General features: G+C 47.6%; 1 protein-coding gene across 2 annotated transcripts in view; it reads left to right on the forward strand.

Moving 5' to 3' along the window:
* The window catches only part of RPS6KA3 (ribosomal protein S6 kinase A3), a 690,637-nt gene that overhangs the window by 136,226 nt on the left and 532,139 nt on the right, over positions 1–22,272 (forward strand). For both annotated transcript variants that reach the window (XM_085622203.1, XM_085622204.1), the window contains exon 3: positions 16,406–16,522. In XM_085622203.1, the coding sequence (XP_085478329.1) occupies positions 16,406–16,522 (117 nt within the window). The remainder of the gene's footprint in view (positions 1–16,405; positions 16,523–22,272) is intronic.

The following is a 22,272-nucleotide window of genomic DNA, read 5'->3' on the forward strand; positions in this document are numbered from 1 at the left end:
AACTGTCTTGATCTCAACTCCTACCAGATACTTCGTAAACCATTATAGCAAGAAAGGTACGCAGCACAGACCACTACAAACTATGATCCTTAACCTTGAACTTAATGCCTACCCTCCCTTTCACGTGATTCACCAATGGCAATGCCAATCAAAGTCTGTAAACTAATGCAAAAATGTCCAGGCCCTGCCCAGCACCTATCTGAAATGACCCCTATAACAACGAGCCCCTGTTGCATAACTGTCCCAACAATGCAGCCCAAATAATGTATAAAAAGAATTCTGCTAAAACCCCTTGATCCCTCCCCAAAAGCCAACCCCTTGTGTTTTATAGTCCAAAATGGCAGTTCCTGGACTGCTCCACTCCCAAAAACTCAGTGGTCTGCTACCCCGTAGCCCCGATTGGAGAGGCGGGAGCAGCATAGAACACTGACCACTTCTGTTGTGTCAAAAAGACTGCATTATAGAAATAGGTGCACAGAACTTTACCTGGGCAATCCGACTAAAACAACTAAAACCTCACTATACATCAATTGAACTGTCCCACTCACATACCACACCCCTATCTAATTTGTATTGTAGTGCATTTCAATAGTTCGCAGTCTTAACTTTCCCCTACAGCCTATGACAGCATGTATTAACCTCTAAACAAGCAAACACCTATCCTTAACCTTGAACTACTTACTTACCCTCCCTTTCATGTCATTCACCAATTGCAGTGGCAAACCAACTTCTGTAAACTTATCCAAAACATTTATTTTCCCTGCCACCCAGAAAAAAAGCTGCTTCATCTAACTCTGTATACCATTCTTTATCTATGGAAGTTAAGAGTACTCCTCTCTGAGTTCCAACAAGTACAGCCCTATACTTTACTCTGGAAAGGTGAACACAGTCGCTCCTAAAAAGAAAATCCAAAAAATCATATTTGATGCCCCCATGCTTAATAAAATCCATTCCTCTCCCTATTGACCTTCCTGCGGGCCCGATCAGTCTTAGAGGGCTTGCTGCCCCCCCCCCAATTTCTCCTTGCCATAAACTCAGTCCAGAACACAAAGCAACCAGACCCCATTGCCTTCATTTGTACCAAGTAGTGTTTTATCGCCCTCAAAAGCACTACCCCTTTTTCCAACTCAAGGTAATTCTCCACCAAATGTAAAATCAAAACATCTGGTCATCTGCCGCCCAACAGCGTACTGATCAAACACCTCATCAACTAGCAACACCTCATACTCTCCTTTTGCTCGCCACATGATTGGAAACAACTGCCGCTCGAATCCCATATTCGCCACTTAACCCCTTTCCGTCGCTTGGCACTCCGCCCACTTGATAAATGAGTGGCCCGTGACCCAAATGAACACTAATTCTGAAATAGGAAAAGGTAGTAAATATTCACCCAAATCCCTGAAGTACTCCCTCTCTCTTACCCCCCCCCCCCCAAATCAGTGCACATGTATCTCCTAGAGCAGTCGGATGACCAACCCCCAAATTGCATGTTATTCTCCCGCACCCGGCTTCTATTGCCAGCCACCGTGTTAATGCAGAAAGAATGAGTCCCATACTTGGAAGAGCTTTGTGCAGCACTGAAAGGAGTTGAAATGCTGTTACCTGAACCCCGGGCCAGTGCCTAAAAAGCACCCTGCTGGCCTCATTGCAGCACGCTTCCCACCTATCTCCCCAGGTCACCGGGCAAGGACTGTGCTCTGGCAGAGCTTGTCATGCCACCCTCCTACCCTGCGCTCTCTGCTCAGTCTTGGAGCTACGTAACCAAACTTCCAAGCTGTACTCCCTTCTTGTGCCGTCCACCCATTGTATTCCTCCACAACCCCTGCAACCTAACAACTTAGAAACGTAAAGTGCTCCGAATAATATCCATGACCTAATGGTGGAAAATAGGCAAACCTCTTCACCACCCCACCTGACAAACCCCTGGCAGGTGCCCCAGAACCCTAAAAAAACAGCCATGTCAACTGGCTTCCTAAGTCTCTTGATTTCCTTCCCCCCCAGCTCTTTTAAAAAAAAATATTTTTATTAGAAACATTGGGCAACACCATTTTGCATGATCTATACAAAATTATCCTCTGGCAGCACCAGTACTTTTTTAAACTTGTGAAATCAATACTTGTACATGACTCCAAGAAACATCTCAGCAGCATTACAACATACCAACCCCGCCACTTTCCATCCAACACCCCTAATCTGACATTTGAACAGCTTCTGATCTTTGTGGTTCACAAATATACCCCCTGAATTTATTCCAATCTCCCCAGACTCTTGCCCATTTTTGGGGACATCCCAGATGCACATATACTGCCCTTTCTGCTTCCATGTCCCTACACCATTCCTGCAGCGTAGGTGACTCGTTCGACCCCCACCTCCTTGCAATATTTTTTTTAGCAACCATGATTCCCAGTGTTACCCAATCCTGCGCTGGGTGGGTTAGGTCAGTCGGCTCCCATATGTTTAATAAGCATCGTTTCGGTTCGGTTCTGGAAGCACTGATTCCTCCACAGTTTGAGACATCGTCCTCATTATCTTGACCCAATATGCCCTAATCTTCGGACACTCCCATATCGTATGATAGAAGGTACCCTCCTCCCCACAATCCCGCAGACAAAATTGGTGTGTAGCCATCCCTATTTTAAAGAGGGTCACTCTGGTGTAGTACGGTACGATGTATGTGTGTTCTTATATAGCGCTCGACTTACCCTTGGGCATCTCGGCGCTTGCATTGGGAACCCGTCCTGGCTTTTCCCTGTGAGATAACCCGTACTGGGCATCCCCAAGGTGAAAGCCAGGCATCCCGCCGCGGGGGGGCCGTAGTGGAGATTAAGCAAGCTATTGCCCAGAGTTGCAGTGTGTGAACCCATGATTTGAGTAGGCACCGAAGTGAGAATTATCGAGTCCGTGGACACTTGGGCTCAGACCCTGCCGCGTCGGGAATTGAACCCTGGTCCCGGGTCTGACCTCTGCTTCAGGGTATGCCTCCCCTAACTAGTGAGCCACACTTCTCCAATGAAGTACTTTCAGTTGTATCAACCGCAGGCGTGCCTGTATTGCCAGCTCCCGAGGGGACGACCGCGCCTCCTGCCACTCTTCATCATCCAACTCTCCTAAATCTACGGTCCATTTCCGTTTAAGTGCCAACATAGCGTCCGGCAGATTGTTTATCAACTTATGATAGGTGAAAGTGGCCATTTTATGCATATATTCAGTCAGCAATCTTTCCTCTAAGGGAGTGGCCTCAGCCAAGATGGTACCTGCAGGTATAGCTGCCCGTAGCGCGTGCTTCACCTGCATATATCTGTAGAATTCCGACGCGGCAAGTTCATACTTGGCCTGTAGGTGTTCAAAAGAGACTACCGCACCCTTTCTCCAGAGATCACCCACCGTCGATATGCGTATCACATCCCATTTATCAAAGCCTTTACTGTTCTTTAATCGCCCAAGGCGCTGAGATGTCCAGAGTGGTGTCATTTGTGTAATAGCCCCCCTCCAACCCAGCCTGGCATGCGCCTCGTACCATATATGAACCGTGTGCGCTGTTGGCCCAATCAGTTGTCTGGATTTAGCTCTATTATACAGCACCGATAGGACTACAGCTTCTCCTAGGCCCTGCCTATCCGCCTGAAACGCTGGGTCGGTATGAGGAGTGTGCATCCAGCTATTAATCACTTTTAATTGGGCTGCCCAGTAGTATATCTGTATATTAGCTTCTGACCAACTTATCCTGCCCGATGCGCGCCGGTTTACTCCCCCAGATCAGACCGGAAACCTCCGAAGCGATTGTTTTAAAATAGCTCAGTGGTACTCGAAACGGGGTATTCTTCAAAACATACAAAAAACGTGGGAGCGCCATCATTTTAAAAAGCGCCGCTCTTCCCAGCATTGATAACGGCAGACCGCGCCACACTAACGCATCGCGCTGAAACCGTCCCAGGGGAGGTCTAAGATTTCTCTGCAGGAATTCATCAGGTGTAGGTGTAATATGAATGCCTAAATATTTGAAGGTCGTCTCCGTGACCTGCAACGGGCAACCCCTGGGAAGCAACGGCGTCGGACCATGCAATACAAATAGGACCGATTTGGACCAGTTGATGGTGTATCCGGATACCCGACCGAATATTTCACAAATATTTAAGAGCGCCAGGATGGAGCGTTCGGGGGATGTCAGGTACAGTAGCACATCATCCGCATAAAGGGAAATGCGGTCTTCCCAGTGTGGTGTCCACAAATCATCGGCTCCCATCTGATCCACGCCGCCAGCGGCTCCAACACTAATGCGAAGAGCAGCGGGGATAGCGGACACCCCTGGCGCGTTCCCCTGCGCCAGCGGGAAGTCTCCGGATATATGTCCATTGGCCGCTACATGTGCTATTGGTTTAGCGTAGAGCAGCTGTATCCACGCACAAAACTTTGGGCCAAAGCCGAAATGCCTAAGGACTGCAAAAAGATACGGCCACTCTACCATATCAAACGCCATTCACGCATCAAGGGAAAGGATAACCGCCGGCTCCTGAATGTGGGACATGCGCGCTATTACTCCCTGAAACCGCCGCAAGTTAAGAGCAGTGCTCCTATTTGGCATAAACCCAGACTGATCTGGGTGAATTAAGGTTGCCAGATGGGGGGGGGTCAACCGTGCCGCCAATAGCTTGGCTAATATTTTGGCTTCAGCGTTAGTGATATCGGGCGGTAAGAGGCGCACTCTTCAGGGGGCTTTCCGGGTTTCGGCATCGTCACAATGGTGGCCATTCGTTGATCTCGCGGGCGCTACCCCGCCGCTAGGCTCCCGAGATACATATTTAAAAGATAAGGGGCAGTCATAGTGGCCGTCTTTTTATACAGTTCGATGGGCAAACCATTAGGACCCACCGCCTTCCCCGATTGTAGGGAACCGATAGCCAATTGCAATTCATCAACCGTTAGGTCAGCTTCCAGGATGAGGGCTTCTTCTGGGGATAGTTTAGGCAATTGAATATCTTTGATGTACGCCTGCGCCTCTATCGTTTCTGTAGTCGTCTGTGATTCATATACCTGCTTGAAATGCCGGGCTAATGTGTTCACTATTTACTCCGGCGCAGCCACCAACGAGCCATCTGGCGTCCGCAGCTGCGCTATCGTTCTCTGTGCTAGTTCCTTTTTATCAAGCCAGACTAAAAGTTTACTAGCCTTATCACCTATTTCGTATACTGTGTGCCGCGTGGCTTGGATCCGGGCCTTAGTCGTCTCCAGCTGGTATTCCCTAAATTCACATTGTTTGGTGCGCAGTGCTTGGGATGTCTCTTATGACGGATTCTGTGCGTGTTGATCTGTAGCAGTGCGCAGGTCAGACTCAATGGTATCTAAGTCGGCTTGCTTAGCCCTCTTGTGGCCTGCAACCGAGGAAATGACCTGCCCACGAATCACCGTTTTATATGCTTCCCAAAGAGTACCCGGGGACTGGACTGAGTAGGCGGTCTCTTGGAAGTAATGCCGTGTTGTTGTGATTATGTCTTCTGAGATCTTAGGGATTTGTAGATATCCCGGAAACACAGGATAGACACGCTTCCGCGCTTTGTGATGGTGCGTATATTTTAGCATTATGGGTGAGTGATCTGAGATACCCCTAGGGCGGATCTCAACATCCACCACATTCGTGAGATGTTCTGCGGCTGTAAAGAAATATTCAATACGTGACAGGCTATTATGCACCCCCGACTGAAATGTGAATTGCCTCGCCTCTGGGTGTCTGTATCTCCACGCATCTGTAAGCCCGAGATCCTCCACAAACCCCTCCAGACGCGCAGTGCCTGTCCTGTTCTGCCTGGGGGGTGCCTATCTCTAGTTCCATCAATAGCAGCATTGAAGTCCCCACCAATCATTATCATACCCTCTGGAAGACCCAGTAGAAATGTGCTAAGCGCCGGGAGAGCCACTGAGTGAAGGGCTGGGCGGATGTATACGGACACGATATTGAACAGTTTCCCTTCCCACTGACAGGAAATTGCTGCAAAGCGACCCTGGTCATCCGTTTGTGCATGTTGTATGATCAGCGGGAATTGTTTACGCACTAAAATCCCCACACCTCTTGAGCCTGAAGAGAACGCAGAGTGCACCACCATTTTGTATCCCCATCGATCCATAGCCCTGCAAGCCGAGCCCATCAAGTGCGTTTCCTGCAACAGGGCCACCGCCGGTGCACATCTCTTTAGATATTGTAGAACAAGACCTCTCTTTATTTTATCCCCCAGTCCATGCACGTTCCACGTAAGCAGCGTTAAGGGGATAACCGGGGACATCAAAGGTAACTGTGAATTTGACTCAGTTCGTGTCTGCGTCATCCCTTTCCCTCACGCACAATCTGCCCTCTCTCAGAATCATGTACATCGTGCATCCAGAAACTTTTCCTAATCACATACTGGAAGTGCGCCTTGCCGGCCCTTATACAAAACTGACCCAGGAACAGAAAATACCAACGTCTTGTTCTCCCCCCCCCCCCCCCCCATCCATCATCCTACCTCCCAGCTCACCCAAACCAAACTTCTCCTGATGAACGCATGGTTGTTATGGCATCGAGGTGGGTGTGCATGTATGCAGACGTTCAATGGTCCCTCTTGTAGGGTACATAACATATCCAGCAGTCGTTTTAACAAAGACCAGAACCAATGCATCTGCAATTGCATGTTCATCACAATTCGGTTAGCCCAAAAACAATAAAAAAAAAAACGTACCAAACCCAAAATGAAAAAGAACCCCCCTCCCTGCGTCCCTGCCAGACGGACCCCCAACTATCCGCCACCCCAACTTAGCAGAGTGCTTTACTCCCATTAACAGTACTTGCGTGCGGGGGAGGAGAAGTCCGTGGAACACCGCCGCTCATCCCCTCCTCAAAAATAGATTATCAGCAAGAGCGTGCCACAGCCCGTCGTTCAGTCTTGTCATTTTGGTTCTTTACCTACCACATTCGAGGGGGAGAATCATTTTGTGCATACTTGGGCCCATGTAGCAACTGCCTCCTTCATCTTGGTGAAGCCGTATAACATCTTATTATGAAGATGTGACTCAAGTAGGCCATGGTTCCCTACTTCATTCCTCGGTCGCAGTCTGTAGTGCACGGCCTTCCTCCTGCTCCCTTCTGTGGTCCCTGGAATAGTCATCTCTGCATTGCTGCTGCCACCTCTCCGTTCGTCCGGGTTTTTCCACACGCCGCCACCCCTCGAGCCACTCATGGGCCTCCTCCGGGCTCTCAAAAAAACAGGTTTTGCCATCCGCCACGACACGCAGCTTCGCCGGGAATAGCATGGAGTATGATAGTTCCCTGCGTCTAAGTTCTTTCTTTATTTCAAAAAAGCTCCTGCGACGTTTGGTTACTGCTGCCGTGTAGTCTGGGAAGAAGGACACCACAGAGTTTTGGATACGTAGCGGCGGAGCCACCCTCGCCGTTTGTAGTATAGCATCCCTATCCCAAAAATTGAAAATGCGAGCTAGGACTGGTCTAGGGGGAGCCCCTGGTTTGGGTCTACCCCCTGGCACTCTGTGCGCCCTTTCCACAGAGAAGAAATCCGAAAGTCCTCTGGGTTGGAGTCTGTTTTATGAGATCCTCAATGTACAGATCCATAGCTGGACTCCCTTCACTTTGGGGAATACCCACGATACGGACGTTGTTGCTCCGAGAGTGCCCCTCCTGGTCGTCCAGTTTCTCCACCATAAGTCTATTTTCTGCTTCCAACTGACCAACCCTTTGAAGCAGTGCAGTGGTGTCCTTCGACAGGGATTTTGTCACATGTTCAACCTCCGTTACCCTGGCCGTCATCTTCTGAAAGTCTTCCCTCAGGAAGGAGACATCAGTGGAGATGGACCCCACCGTTGATTGCACTTTATCGAGAGCCGCCATAATATCTTCCAGCGTCACTTTCGTTGCTCCCTCCAGATCGGAGCTTTTGGCAGGTACATCTTTGCGCTCAGGCGGAGCGGGAAGGTCTTTATTGTAGGCGTATGTATCCAGTTTGCCCTGTGAGTTCGTACGAGGGCCTCTGCCCCCCATTTTCGCCCAATCACGCACTGCGCCAGCCGGTAGTCGCCTGCCGCGGGAGCACACTCGCCACGCGGCCTGTCGGGTTTCCCACCGCGCTGGTAGCTGAAATTAGGCGGGGCCCTGGACCGTCGAAGCGTCTTCAGTAAATGCGCACGGATGCCTCGGAGCCAGCGCCACGGCCAATCTTACAGTCAATAGTGCTGCAGGCGCCGTTATTGGTATTAGCTGGGGTCCAGGGGCAAAGTTTGTGGGCTAGTTAAACACCTCTCCCCTGCAAGGGCAGTTTAGAGTGTTACTTTGCGCTCCAGATCAGTCAACACAGCAGGGATATTGCCCACCGCCACTTTTACCAGGCCTGCACCCGCAAGTCCCTTTTGATTCTTGTGGACCAGCCCACAGGCGTACTTCATAGGCGAGATGTGCAATTGTCTTTCGGTGCCCTGGCCCCTCTCCGCACCTGTGTCCATCCACCCGTGCTCTCCTGCACGGGTCGCGCTGTTCACCGTGGGCGCGCCCCAATCACCCTGCCACCGGCAAATGTGCTGCATACGCAGTCAACGTTATCAGCAGGGGTCCCGGGTCAGAGTTTGGGGGCTAGCGAAGCACCTCCCCTCAGCAAGGGCCTTATATAGTGGTACAGTGCGCCCCTGATCACTCAGCACAGCCGGGGTAGCACCTGCCGCCACTGCCGCCGGTCGCGCTTTTCTCCGTGAGCGCACTTCCTTTGTGCTTCACTTCTTGCCCCGTGGGCCGAGGCAGGCCCGTACGCGCCAGAGAGCGGGGAGGGGGGACGGGTGGGAGAGAAAGAATCTTCCGATGCGTCCGCTAGTTGTGTGCATGCACCATTTCCTGCAGCTGCCGTCCGCCAGCACGCCACTCGTTTTCCGCGCGGCCCCACCACTCTTGTTTGCCTCCGACGGTTCAAAGCTTACGCCAGTCCCCGGCTGCCTTCACGCGTCCAGGCCTCAATCTTTGGCGCGCACCCGCCAGCGTTTTTGCAGTCTGTTTTGACCGGGAAGCAGCGCCCCTCACTTCCGGCTTTCAAGAAATGGCTGTTGAGATAGGATTAATGTCCGGATTCTATGTCGGATTGCTTGGGGAACCGGTGTTTCCTTCGGAGCTCCTCTAGGTCGCGGCCATCTTGATCGGCTGCATCCTGTGCTGCCTACCGACCACAACTCCTGCAGCATGGGCATTTTGCAGCTGTCCGCTTCCTTGGCCAACCCATGGAATCCTTTCCACTGTGAACGAAACAAAGCATCTGCAATGCCCTTGTCCACTTCCGGAACATGCTGTGCCCTAAACGATATATCATGCTGCAAGCAGCCCAACACAAAAACACACTTCCGCTTCAATACCTGTGGATCCCTGGCAGATTTTCTATTCACAACCTGCACTACGGACATATTGGCCTCCCTGAGCAGCACCCTTCTGTTTGCCTACTCCGGCTGCCATAACGTGAAGGTAACCACCAAAGGGAAGAGTTCTAATAACTCCGTGCTCCATCCCGCTGCCTTCCAATGCTCAAGCTATTCCTCCGTGCACCAACTTTCTTTGCTAATAAAAACCAGAACCCAGACCCCCCAGCCGCATCCAAGAATATCTGCACATCGCAATCCAAATCTTCCCGCCTCACCAACAGAATCCCGTTAAAGGAATTCAAGAAAAAACTCCATCTTGTGATCCTCCTTGATCCCCGCTTACAAGCGCCCCTGATGTGTCAACATGACAACCAACCGAGCCAGACTGAGCTTCCTGCAAAATGCCCTTCCTGCTCAGACTGCCCTGCAAGCAAAGGTCAGGGGTCCCAGAAACACTTGAATCTACCTCACCTTCACATTCTCCCTGGTCTACGTGCCAACCAACAAAGCCTGCAATGCTACCTCCTTGTCCAGCGGTAATCTTGCTTCCATTTTATGCGAACCAATTTCAGTCCCCAAGAATCACAAAACCGCACTTGGGCCCATTGTCTTTTTGGGCGCCAAAGGAATCCCCAAGTTACCCATGAGCTCCTGGAAACTTACCAGCATCTGCTGGTAGTCCATCGAGCAGAGTGCTCCCACAAAAAACAAATTTTCTAGGTAATGTTGCACCAGGCTGTGACCAGTGTGCCATGAAAAAAGCAAATTTAGAAACTAGCTGAAGCCTTCAAACGGTGTGCACGATATTGAACAGCCCATCGCGTCCAATAGCTGAAAATCGTCTGGATGTACCGAAATCAGCAGAAAAGGTGACTTCACATCGCATTTTGCTATTATTGCCCCTGAGGCCCCGTCACTGAGGAATATGACACCGATGTAATGTCTTCTGAAATGAAATTAACTAAATCCTCCTCTGACCAGGAAAGGTGCTGGATCAACCGAAACTGCTGCTGTTCCTTCTTTAAAGCCACACCAATTGGCGATATAATCAAATGTTCCATTGGCCTTTCTTCAAAGGGACCTGCCATCCTCCCCTCCAAGACCTTGTCCAATTTGTCCGGTACTGCCTTCCTATGTTCCCTTGTGGATCGCTAATTGTCTGCCCATCTCTGAACCCTGGTGCTCTCATACCCCAATTGTAAACCCCATTTGAACCAGTCTTGCATACCCTTGTCTTTTGTGGTCAATCCTAAAAGACCAACTAGTACTCCAACCTGTCCACTTTAACCGGAGTATGAGCCTTTTGCACAAGATCCCTCCCTCTGCTCCATCTGTTGCCGTATGACTGCTGGTGCTCATGTGTCCCTTGACTGTTATTGTAGAGCTGACACTTTCCTGCACTCTGTTTTGGTACCCGCCCGCAGCCCCAAAACCATGTTTGAGGGTGTGCCTAGCCAAGCACTTGGAGCGCTCATTTCGAAACTTGAAGTCTTGCATACACAACTCCTTGTTATAGTCTCAACAAGAAACCCCTGCCCCACTCTGCCCTCCTTGTATGCAAGTCCCGCCCTTCTCTGGGTGGGGCGCTCCAGAGAGGACCGGTAAAGTGTCTGCAAACCACTGGATGTAAAAATAGTCTTCCTGGACTTTGCAGCTCCCATGGTATGTTGCCAAAGTTCTGTGTCCAGCTCCTCGGGATCCTAAACCAATCATGCCCTGACTTCCTCATCCTATTGGGCCCAGGTATAACCTCCCCCAGTAATATGAGCCTTACAGACCACGCCCATATACTTGAACATGACTACACAGCACGCCGGATACGCAGAATACTCTATCGTAAATTAAGAACTCCATGGTCCACTTTTCTATAGTGAAGGCACCCTCATTCTCTTTACCAGCTCATACTCTTCTTCCTTAGACCCCTCATTTGCGTGCACCTCCCTATGTAATAGCTTGAGCATTTTAACATCTTTCCCATTCCATATTTTTTCTTTTAGTCAACATCCAGTGCGCCCCCAAGGGCTTTGTTACGCCCATATAGAGCAACTGCTTAATCTTGAGCTCCTACCTCTCCAGTTGCTCATTTTCCTCTTTCCCTTCTGCACTCTCTCCACTGCCCTCAACTACATCTAACCCCACTACCTATTGATTCCGCTTCTTGCGCACTTCGCACGTTATCTGTAATGACTTCTGTACCTACCCATATGCCTGCTATATACCTGCCCTTACGTAGTCGCTCCCCAGGCCCCTGTGCTCAACCCCTGCGTACACACCCATGGACACCATGACTGGACCCATGCCAGCATTCTGGCCCTTACTTGCCTCCCAGGTCAGTGCCCATACAGGTACAGATGCATGCCGCCTCGCCAGTGGTGGCCTCTGATTCCCCAGCACTGAAATCTGCTGAGCCAACCTCGTCTGCAGCACAGACGATGACACATTATCGGTACCCCCTCCTGTGCATCAGCCCTGTGCCTCCACAGGCTCTTCACCGTCTGCACCTCGCCATCATCAAGGCTTGCCCCCTCATAATCCACAAGCAACACACCCATGGTGTCCTCTGCTTAGGCCCAGCTCAGACCTGCACTCCCACTCCACCGAGTTACCAATGACTTGGCCTTAGGTGTGGGCCGAGATGCAGCATCCAGGGAGCCTTAATAACCCCACCCCACTATACATTTCTGCTGACGCCACTCTTCTATCGATTGCGCCATAGCTGTTAGTTTGTCAGTGACCTTGCTGTGGGCGGAGGTGATGCAATTGTACCAAACCTACATCTGCCAGCTGCAATGAGGTCTCCTGAAGTCATCTGGTGAACCGCCCAGGGCCCTGCCATTTCTTCACCTCTGTACATGTGAGCCACACCAACCTCTATAGCGTCTGGAACCCAAAGATGCTCCTCTCTTTTGCCGAGCGTAGACAGAACTGGTGTACTGGCTCCCTCTGCCTTCCTGACCCAGACCTCCTCCACCCCTGGGACCCAGGGCCACTTATCTTGCTCTGCGCTGAGCCCCTCCCTCCTCCCCTTACCTGCCTCCTGAGACCTAGTTCCATCTCACCCCTGGACACCCCAGCCACCTGCTCTACAGCCTCTCCATCGTCCTCCCTACTCCACTCAAACATGAATACGACTAACGCAGGAGTGGGCCCTTGGCTGGCGAGGGACCCCTGCTACATCTGAATTTACCTGGCTTACCGCTGTCTCTGAATGGTGCTGCCCAGAACCCTGCTGTCCACACCCACCAAGGTCCCCCGCTACCCTGAATGATAGCTGCCCCAGTGAGGCCCTTTAGAGGCCGTCCCAGTGCCCCAACCAAGATTCCCTCTCCTCACTTGTGTGGGCATTAGCCATGTCCCCTATTATTATCTGATGCCATGGGCCTGAAACATTATGCCCTGAAACAATATTCGCTGTGGCCCCTCCCCTGCAACCTGTTCCCTTCCCTGCTGCCAATAAACTCGCAGAAGGCACTGCACCAGCCTTCCACATCAGCTGTCTCCCCTCCCTGTGGTAGTCTTCCCACCCCCCCATGCCCTATTGTTAGTCGCACAAACATCTAAAGCATTTTTCAATGCTCTGAATGTTCATGTTTAGATAGCTGAAACCTATCACCCAACTTATTGTTACTCATAAGTGAGCCTGAAAAGTCATGTCTTTAGGACCAAAAATCGTAAACCGTGAAGACTTCTTTTAAAAAAATAAAAAAATAAAAAATAAAAAAAAAAGTTTTTATTTAAGGTGGGAGTGCCAAGAAAATTTGAGTGCATAGATCTCAGGTTGCGAGTGGTGGTGTATTTTTGTATACGAGCAGAGATAAAGGTGGGACTGCCAGTCTGTAATGATGTAAAATAAGGCAATCAGCCTTGAAGATGGCGCGCTGTTCTACAGGCAGCCAGTGCAGTTTCCTAAGAAGGTGGGGGGTAATGTGACAATTCCGAGGTTGTTGGTACAGTAGCCTGGCTGCCTGATTTTTGACCAGTTGGAGGCTGCGATTCAGGCCCTTGGGGATGCCCAAGTAGAGAGAGTTGGCATAATCTAGGGTTTTGATGACCAAAGCAAGCATAACCTGAGTGATAGCCTCAAAGGAGAGTAGTTTGATGATCTTTCTGATTTTCCACAGTTGTAGAAAAGAGGAAGAAATTACAGTCTCTAATTGAGTTTCGATCAATATTCAGAGGCTCGTGACTGAATTATTTGGCAAAGAAGGAAAGCCCATAGTGGAAGGCCAGAATGTGGACCTCCACAGGTCATGTTTATTTCTGTGAATGACCATTTCAGTTTTGTCTGAGTTCAGTTTGTTGATTGTCCTTTATTCAGTCTCAGATAAACAGAATTGTGTTCTTTAAAGAAGTTTTGCATTCTGGGGAGTTGTCCATAGTGTAGATCAGTTGAGATCATCTGCATAATTGTAGACTTTGACATTTATTGGATTCAAGGCATGCACCAGTGGACGAATTTATAGATTAAAGAGGTAGGGTGGTGAGGAGGAACACCACAAGTCAGCATGACCTTGGGGGAGCAGAAGACCGAGCCTGACCACCTGGGACCAGTCCTTCAAAAATGAGGTAATCTACTTTCGAGCAGTGTCCTGGAAGCCTGCGGTCTCGACACGATCCGCGAGAATGTCATTGTCGACCATGTCAAAAGCCAACAAGACATTGAGAAGCCCCAGCATAGGGCTGGATCAGGGAAGCGAGAGAAGACTGTTTTGATGGCCTTAGGGGGCAGAGATCAGTTGGGGATCCTGATTTCACTTTACTCAGTAGTTCCATGAGTCTCTCCTTGCTAATAGTGGGCAGGTCAGACATGACAGAGTTGCAGTCTGTTGTAGATCTAGCTAGATGAGGACTGGAGAGGATACTGGCTTTAATGTTTGAAATGTTGTCAATAATGAAATCGTTAAGGTCCTCGCATAGATTTTGAGTGGGAGTAATAGTAGGAGTCACTCTATCCAGATTGGAAAATTCGGCCACAATTTTTAAGATCATCTTGGATTTATTATTTGAATTGTCTGAGGAAAAAAGTATAATTGACTTGTATGATGAGTCTTTTTTTTGCTTAAGAAGCGACTGGTAAGTTTCTTTTTTAACGGAGGAATAGTCTTTCTGCCTTTTGGCGCAGTTTAAGTTTTGCAAACTTTAAGTCATTGTAGAACCATTTAACTCTAACTCTCCGAAGAGGAGCATGTATGTCACTTTCTACTGCCAACCATTTCAAAATCCCTACCGCAGTATGGTCAGAGGTACCATTGCTGTCGGGCATAGAATTGACCAGGGAGCTACAAAAGTAATCTATTACACGAAATGTGGGCAGTGGACCAAAACTACATGCAGCACCCAATTGTTAGTCACCTATGTCATTTATGACCAAGAGAATGTCCCTGTGTGCAAATCTCCACATGTACCTCCTGCCCAGCAGTGCCTTCCTTCAACAGGGAGTATAGAACAGCACTACACAGTTATAGCTGCACCACATGCAGACACATATATAAACTAAGACAGTGTCAAAAAACAACAATGTGATATGACTCCTCCTTATACATAAGTGTCTGTACAGTCCATAGATTATCGTTAATTCCTTTATTTAATTGTTCAATTCATAAAAAACCATCAGCCAATGCGTTTCCTCCATTTAAACATTGGACTTCTTCAGCGCAGCTACAAAATCAAATGCCTATATTGATCAAAAAGGTATGAACCAAAGTTCCTAGCGAAATTCCAAATTTAGTTCGGAAATTAAGAATGTTTCAAATGGCAGTCCTAATCCTGAAGAATATTTATAGACTGGTTCCCAAACGGCGATGAATAGCAATAAAATGTATAGGCGTTGTCAGATTGAAGCGAATGGCATCAGTATGCAAAACACAATAAGAGGTGCACCATGTAGTGGAGAATTTATCCACCTATCCGTATGCACTGCAATGTTAGCGCGTCCCGTCGCATTAGCAACTCTCCGGTCACTTAATTTGAAATTGCGACCTGAACTTTGGTGCATACCTTTGTGATCAATATAGGCGTTTGACTTTTTAGCTGCCCTGAAGTAGTCCAATGTTTAAATGGACGAAACACGTTGGCTGATGGTTTTTTATGAAAACGCGTCATAGTTTTCTATGTGACTGGGGCCTATTTGTTTTTTTCTTTTACCAAGACTGTGACAGTCTATAAATTCAAATCTCCAGAATATTATAACACTGCATTGTAGATTATAACACTGCAGTGTAGCTTGTCAATTACAAATTGACACCATTCTAATGCTATACAGTTTCCCATAGAAACAACTCCATGGAAATTAAATGCGCCAAGTAACGTACCTCCTCTTTACAAAGGTAACTATGGAGGAAAAGGAAATAAGTGCTCTTCCCAGCTCCTGTACACTGGTTTAACTATCCATTACTTTTTTCCTAAACAGTGTTATTCGTAACAGAGTAGTGTTGTAGGGGTACTTGCTCTAAACCTGAACATGCGGCTATTTAGGCCCCTATAATGTTGACTCTCACTTTGTTTAGTTTTATTGTGTGGCTCGCTTATGTAACTCTTCCCAATGATCCTCCTACCATAGAGATAGTCTCCTTTCTCACACATCAATGAATGTACAGAGGAGGGTAGGTTTGAGGAGGGGGTCCAAGTTGCACAGATACAAACTTCTAGGTTTGCCTACATTTTTATTGTTATTGTGGACTTTACCTGTTTGGCGAGGGGTCTCACTGTGCTGGGGGCGTACTGCTAGTCTGTCCATGTAGCACAGGGACAATAGCACAGTGGGAGCCATTGAATACAAGTATGATGTGTTCCCTATGGTTTGGGTTTAAAATATGGTTGTTTCTGCAGAAATTCCAAACTGCTGCAACATCCCTAATACTGAGTCAATGGGCTCTCCAAATGGTGGTCCTTATTTTTTTTTTATTTTTTTACTTAACAGAAAAAACAATCCTTCATTGTTTCAAATGAAACCTGAATTTGTGTTAGTAAATAAAATCAATATGTTCGAGTGTCTAGCATTTTATTGACCTTGTTTGTGTTTGTTTGCTTGCAGGAAGAAGGCAGTATCAAGGAAATTGCCATCACTCACCATGTGAAGGAAGGACATGAAAAAGCAGATTCCTCGAATTTTGAGCTCCTCAAAGTACTAGGGCAGGGCTCTTTTGGAAAGGTGAGTGTATTTTATGCAGAATGTGTTTACTATTAGGTTAAGATATATATTCTCTTCCATTTTGAAGGAACGTGTCTGGAAAAACTTCAGTGGCACTGTGAAACGGTAATCTACCATTACTAAGCGGCCACTACTACGACTTTCCATTACTACACATTTTTTACTTAGCAGAATATTTTACTTTGCATTCTTTAAGTTTGCATGCTTTTACTTCGCATATACCGTTACTTAGCAAAGTCAATTACTTTGCTGACTATTCACATCGTTGTTTGGCAAAGGAAGCGCTTCCGTTTCCAAACAACGACGTGCAGCTCTGACGACACCTGAAGCAGGATTAGAGAGGAAGCACAGTGAAGCGGGAAACCACGAGGAGAGCGAGGTATGTGGGGCAGTGTAGTTTGTGTTTGTTGTGTAGAGTAGTGTATTTTGGGTTTAGGGTAGTGTTGTGGTTTTTGTGTAGTGTAGAGTAATGTTTTAGGGTAGTGTAGTGGTGTTTGGGTAGTGTAGGGTAATGTAGTGTAAAAGGGTAAGGGTAAAAGTCAAAAATGCGTAGAAGTTGTATAGTTAGTAATATACTGTGAAGTAAATGCATATGTAGTACTTTTAAATGTATTTGTGAACTAAAAGCATGGGCAGTTAAATTTTGCGTAGTAATGGTATTTGCGATGTAAAAACATCGTAGTAAAAACTTGCACAGTAATGGTCTGCTAAGTAACATCTTATATTCCTGTGAAACCGCTGTTGGCTCAACAACGTGTTTCTGCAGACTGATATTGTCTTGAAGGCGCAGAGAGCAGAGTAGGTTGGCAGGACTTAATAAGTGCAAGGGTTATAATGTGCAGAGTTGCCCAAGATAGTAGGATGTAGTAGAATGGGATGTGCTACCATACACAGGAGAGGTACTGCTGGAGATGGAAAAACACACCTAACTTGGGGCAACAGATGTAGACAACTTGCAACGAGAAGCCTGTTCTGATTTACGAAAAAAAAAAGTAAATATGTGGCAAGCATTCACTTATAAACTAGGAACTGCTGAACCTGCAGCAATTTATAAGAATTCTAGATTAAGATCCTTTACACTATTAAAACCATTGAGCCTTCAAATATATTTTGTATATATAGTTCTTATAAAGGGCTCTTAGCATTAATAATGGATTCTTAATCTGGATAGTCTCTGCTGTGATGTAGCAATAGTGCAAAACAAGTTTTTTCTCACTATTGCTGAATCATAAGGGAAAGTAATTGCTTCCCCTTGTGTTCTCCTTCCTCGTTTAGGTCTCCAGAGATTCGAGCAAAGTAGCTGAATGGAGGATCGCAGTTTCCTCTCGCTCTTCGTCCTCTCTTGTGTGTACGCAGATCTGTTAGAGGCTTGTGTATGTGGGCAGTGTACCTGGAGGGGGGGGGGGACTGACAAATTTCCTGGCACCATTGGGTGTGCTTTAACTCCCACTGACAGGGCTGTTGGACAGCCTGTTAGTGCACCACCCACTCCCTTCTTGCAGAGCAGAAAGCAAGGCTTCACTAAGGAGGGAGAGGGAAATGGTGGTGGTGGTGGGTGGCAGCAGGCCAAGTATTTTTATTTTAGCTTGAGGAGCGCTCCTCTGAGTATGGGAGTGATATGGTGGAACACCAGTTTTAAAAAAAATGTGTTTACATTTTTATTTTGGTAGAGTGATGAGTGTAAATGCGGATGGGGAAGCAGGAAACCCGTTTTGAGTATTTGGGATGTGCGGGAGGTGGATAATGGACTAGCGATCCACGATTGTAGGGTGCTTATACTTTTTCTTTCATTTAGGTAGTGAAGGAAAGACAGTAAGAGGGTAGGGGTTGTGGGTTAAATCACACCAGGTGTAAGACATGGCAGCGGACTGAAGCAGATGAAGGTGATGTTTGTATGGCTCCTATATGACTGTTCACAGTTGGTAACAGCATGGGGAGATAAAATTGGGTGCGGGGGTTTTGGGCATGTAGAACACAAATTTGTTTGAGTATCTTAATAACAGGATTGTTCACCTTGGAATTCCAAGTGGCACCTTAGAAAACACAAGCTTTCATTTTGTTTGTCACTCTAAACCCCTCAGTGAAGAACCCATTTATAATGCCGTGAACTTTAAAAAAATTTTTTTTTAGCAATTGTATTGCAGTATACATTAACAAAAAGAAAAAAGGCTACAGCCACAATTTACAGGGCAAGAAATACAAAGGGAGGTAAATCTTTGAGGCAGCACTTTCCTCCGAGATTGGTAATATATATTTTTTTATTTATTTATACATGGTCTTAATGTAATTTTTTTTTTAATGTCTTTTTATTAACATTCATAGACATAAGATATACAGTACACAGGAATCAGTACATTCTTACTTGGAGAAGACCATGAGTAGCAGCTCTTTGTGACATTACATGGGGAGGGGGGGGGTTTACGGGGTAGGGGAATCATCCTGATCAATGCTACGTGGCGGTCTGCATATATCCCCTTGGTAGGAGTTACACGGGTTCCAGATTCGGGACCATTTTTTAGATCAGCCCGGACTGTGTAAACAGTCTTTTCTCTATACATGCACCAGTCGAGGTCTTTTTCCCAGGCCTCTACAGAGTGATTGCGCCGCTCCCCACAGTTGTGCAATATTCCTCTTTGCCAACAATAATCCCAGTGTAGCCCACTGTGTATGGTAACTATTCACATCAGTAGGTTCCCATATATTCAGGAGGCACCTACATGCTTCTGGGTGGAGGACTAAGGCGAGTACGTCACTTAGTATGTCATGTATTTTTCGGCCAATAGGATTGTATGTGTTCGCATTCCCATATTATGTGCAAGAATGTGCCTACTTGGCCGCACTTTCGCCTACATTCTCCTCCCTCAGCCCTTCCCATTTGTACCAGTCGAGGCCCGGTAATATATACTCTGGAGAAATTTGAGCTGCACTAGCCTGAGTAGAGCTGAGATTGCCACCACTCTTGGTGAAGATACCGCCTCTTGCCATTCTTCATCGTCCAATTCGATGCCCTTACCCATTTCTCCCGCAGTGGCTGGAGTGGATCTGCCATATTATTGATCAATTATTTATATGTTAATTATATAGTTTTCTCGGGCAGGTGACCATCCAGCAATCAATCTTCCAACGGGGAGGATTTGGGGGGGGGGAGGAGCCTCTCGGGAGGTGTGATTGCAGTGCGTGGCGGACTTGTGTGTATCGAAATCGCTCTGTGTCAGCTAACTCTTGTTGTAGAGAGTGCTACGCAAACAAATGATAGACGGAATGCTGAATACATCATACGTTCACCCCAGTCAACAGATCTGGGTTAAATCCATTATTCTATTGCTCACCATGCCACCCCAGTTTAGACCTGGCCATATGCAAATCAGTCTTGACCCTGTGCCTCAACCGGTCCTAGGATGCTTGTTTCCAGTCCAGGGAGGACCTGGCTTGGCAGTTCGGGCTGGACTGTTTCCATGAGGCACAGGGTCAAGACTGATTTGCGTATGGCTGGGTTCCAACTGGAATGGCATAGTGAGCAAACAAACGATGGATTTAGGCCCAGATCTCTGTACTGGGGGGGAATGTATGATATTATTCTGCATTCTGTCCATCAACTGTTTTTGCAGTTGTTGTAGAGAGGCAAATGTCTTCACTTCACCCTTCTCCCACATATCTTTAATTTGCAAGATCCCAATGAGTTCCCACCTATCGAATCCCTTCGACTTCCATAGATTACCCAGCTTTTTCGGAGTCCCATAAGGGAGTTGCTAACGTAAGTTTCTACCCCCCGTCCTAGGGTTGTAGTGGCGGTATGCCAGATATGAACTGAGTGTTTAGTTTGGCCCGTCAGTGGGTATCAGTTAGGTTTTGACTAGAGTGCCCTGTTATAATTCCCCCTTGGAAGAGCCACCTGTCCATGATATACCCGGGATCATCGAGGCGACCATAGGTATCGTGATTGATGGCCGCAATATGCGCTGCCCAGTAGTATTTTTTGATATCTGAGGCCAATTCCCCCATCATACCAATTCAGTGTGAGCGTGTTCAGTGCAAAGCGAGGCTTCCCGTCCCATAACAAATCACTCTTGAGGTCCTCGATTTCTTTAAAATATGTAATCGGGACAGGGTCTAGAGAATTCTGCATGGCATACAAAAGACGGGGTAACAACATCATTTTGAAGAGCCGCTTTGCCCAGTAGTGAGAGAGAAAGCGTTTTCCAACTGGCTATATCTAATTTAAGCCTCTGTAGCGGAGGGAGAAGATTGTGATTGAAATGGAGTGTTTGGTCCAAGGAAATAAAGATTCCCAGATATTTGAAGCACACTGGGCTAGTTTGTATTGGGCAGTCTTGTGGTGGAGATGGAGGGTCTCCCTTGAGGACGTACAGGAGTGACTTATTCCAGTTGATGGAGAGCCCAGAGTATCTGCCAAAGATTGCCAGGATGTCCAGGACCGCCACCAGGGACTTCCTGGGGGAGGCCAGGTACAATAGTATGTCATCTGCGTAAAGTGAAATGCGGTCCTCCCAATCAGGGGACAAACGCAAACCTTGTACTACTGGGCCCCTCCTAATCCATGGTGCCAATGGTTCCAAAGCTAGGGCAAACATAAGAGGGGAAGCGGACACCCCTGACTGGTCCCGCGACTCAGTGTTAATGTATCTGATTTTTTTATCGTTGACCATGACCTGTACCATGGGTTCAGAATACAAGAGGCGCATCCACTGAGTGAAGCCCGGACCAAACCCCATTTTTGCGAGCACTGCCAAGAGATATGGCCATTTGATGGTATCAGATGCCATGGTCGCATCCAAAGATACAATTATAGCTGGTACTTGGATTATGGCTGCTCTTCCCAGACCCCATGGACTCTGCGCAAGTTCAGCGCTGTTTTTCGGTGTGGCATGATTGATCAGGGTGTACAAGACCCCCAATTACTTTGACTAGGCGATTGGCAAGGAGCTTGGCTAGAATATTGGGCTCTGTGTTTAGGAGTGAGATCAGTCTGTATGAGGCACAATCCGTTTTGGGTTTACCCTCTTTATGGATGTCTAATGTAGCCACCCCTTTGGTCCATTGGCAATGTCCTCAGCTCCTTGCTTTCATCAAACCTGGCTTTTAAACATGGGGCTAATTTGTCAGGCCTGAGTTTGTACAACTCGATGGGTATGCCATTGGGACCAAGGGCCTTCCCTGAGTGTAACGATCTAATGGCCTGCGCTATTTCGTCCGTAGTCCAATCACTTTCCAAAAAGTTACGGTCTTCTTCAGATTGTGTGTGTGTAGCGCTATGTCCCGTAGTTTCTCGTGAGAGTCCTCCTCAGTATAGGGTGCGACGGTTGTGTATACAGCACTTAAGTGGTTGGCAAACCAGTTTGCGATATCCTGTTGGTCAGTTATGGAAATACTACCCGTGCTCTTGAGTTCCGGTACCAGTCTACTTGCCCACTCCTTTTTATAGAGCCAAGCTTTTAGTTTCCCCGCCTTGTATCCCAGGTCATATATTCTGCCCATTTTTTCCCTCTCCAGACTTTTGGCCCTGTCAGTTACTAGTGCCTTGTATTGGTCTTGTTTGAGGCGTAGTGAGTGTAGTATCTCTGGTGTAATCTCAGTTTCCAATTCCCCTTCCAGCCGGTAGATCTCTGCCTCAGCTTCTGAGATCTCCTTCTGTCTATCTTTCTTCATCCCGGTTATTAGGAACAGGACTGGGCTCCGGATTACTGACTTAAAGGCTTCCCATAGAGTCTGGGAGGAGAGCACCGGCCCCT

This window comes from Triturus cristatus, chromosome 8 (assembly GCF_964204655.1).
Source record: "Triturus cristatus chromosome 8, aTriCri1.1, whole genome shotgun sequence".
NCBI lineage: Eukaryota > Metazoa > Chordata > Amphibia > Caudata > Salamandridae > Triturus > Triturus cristatus.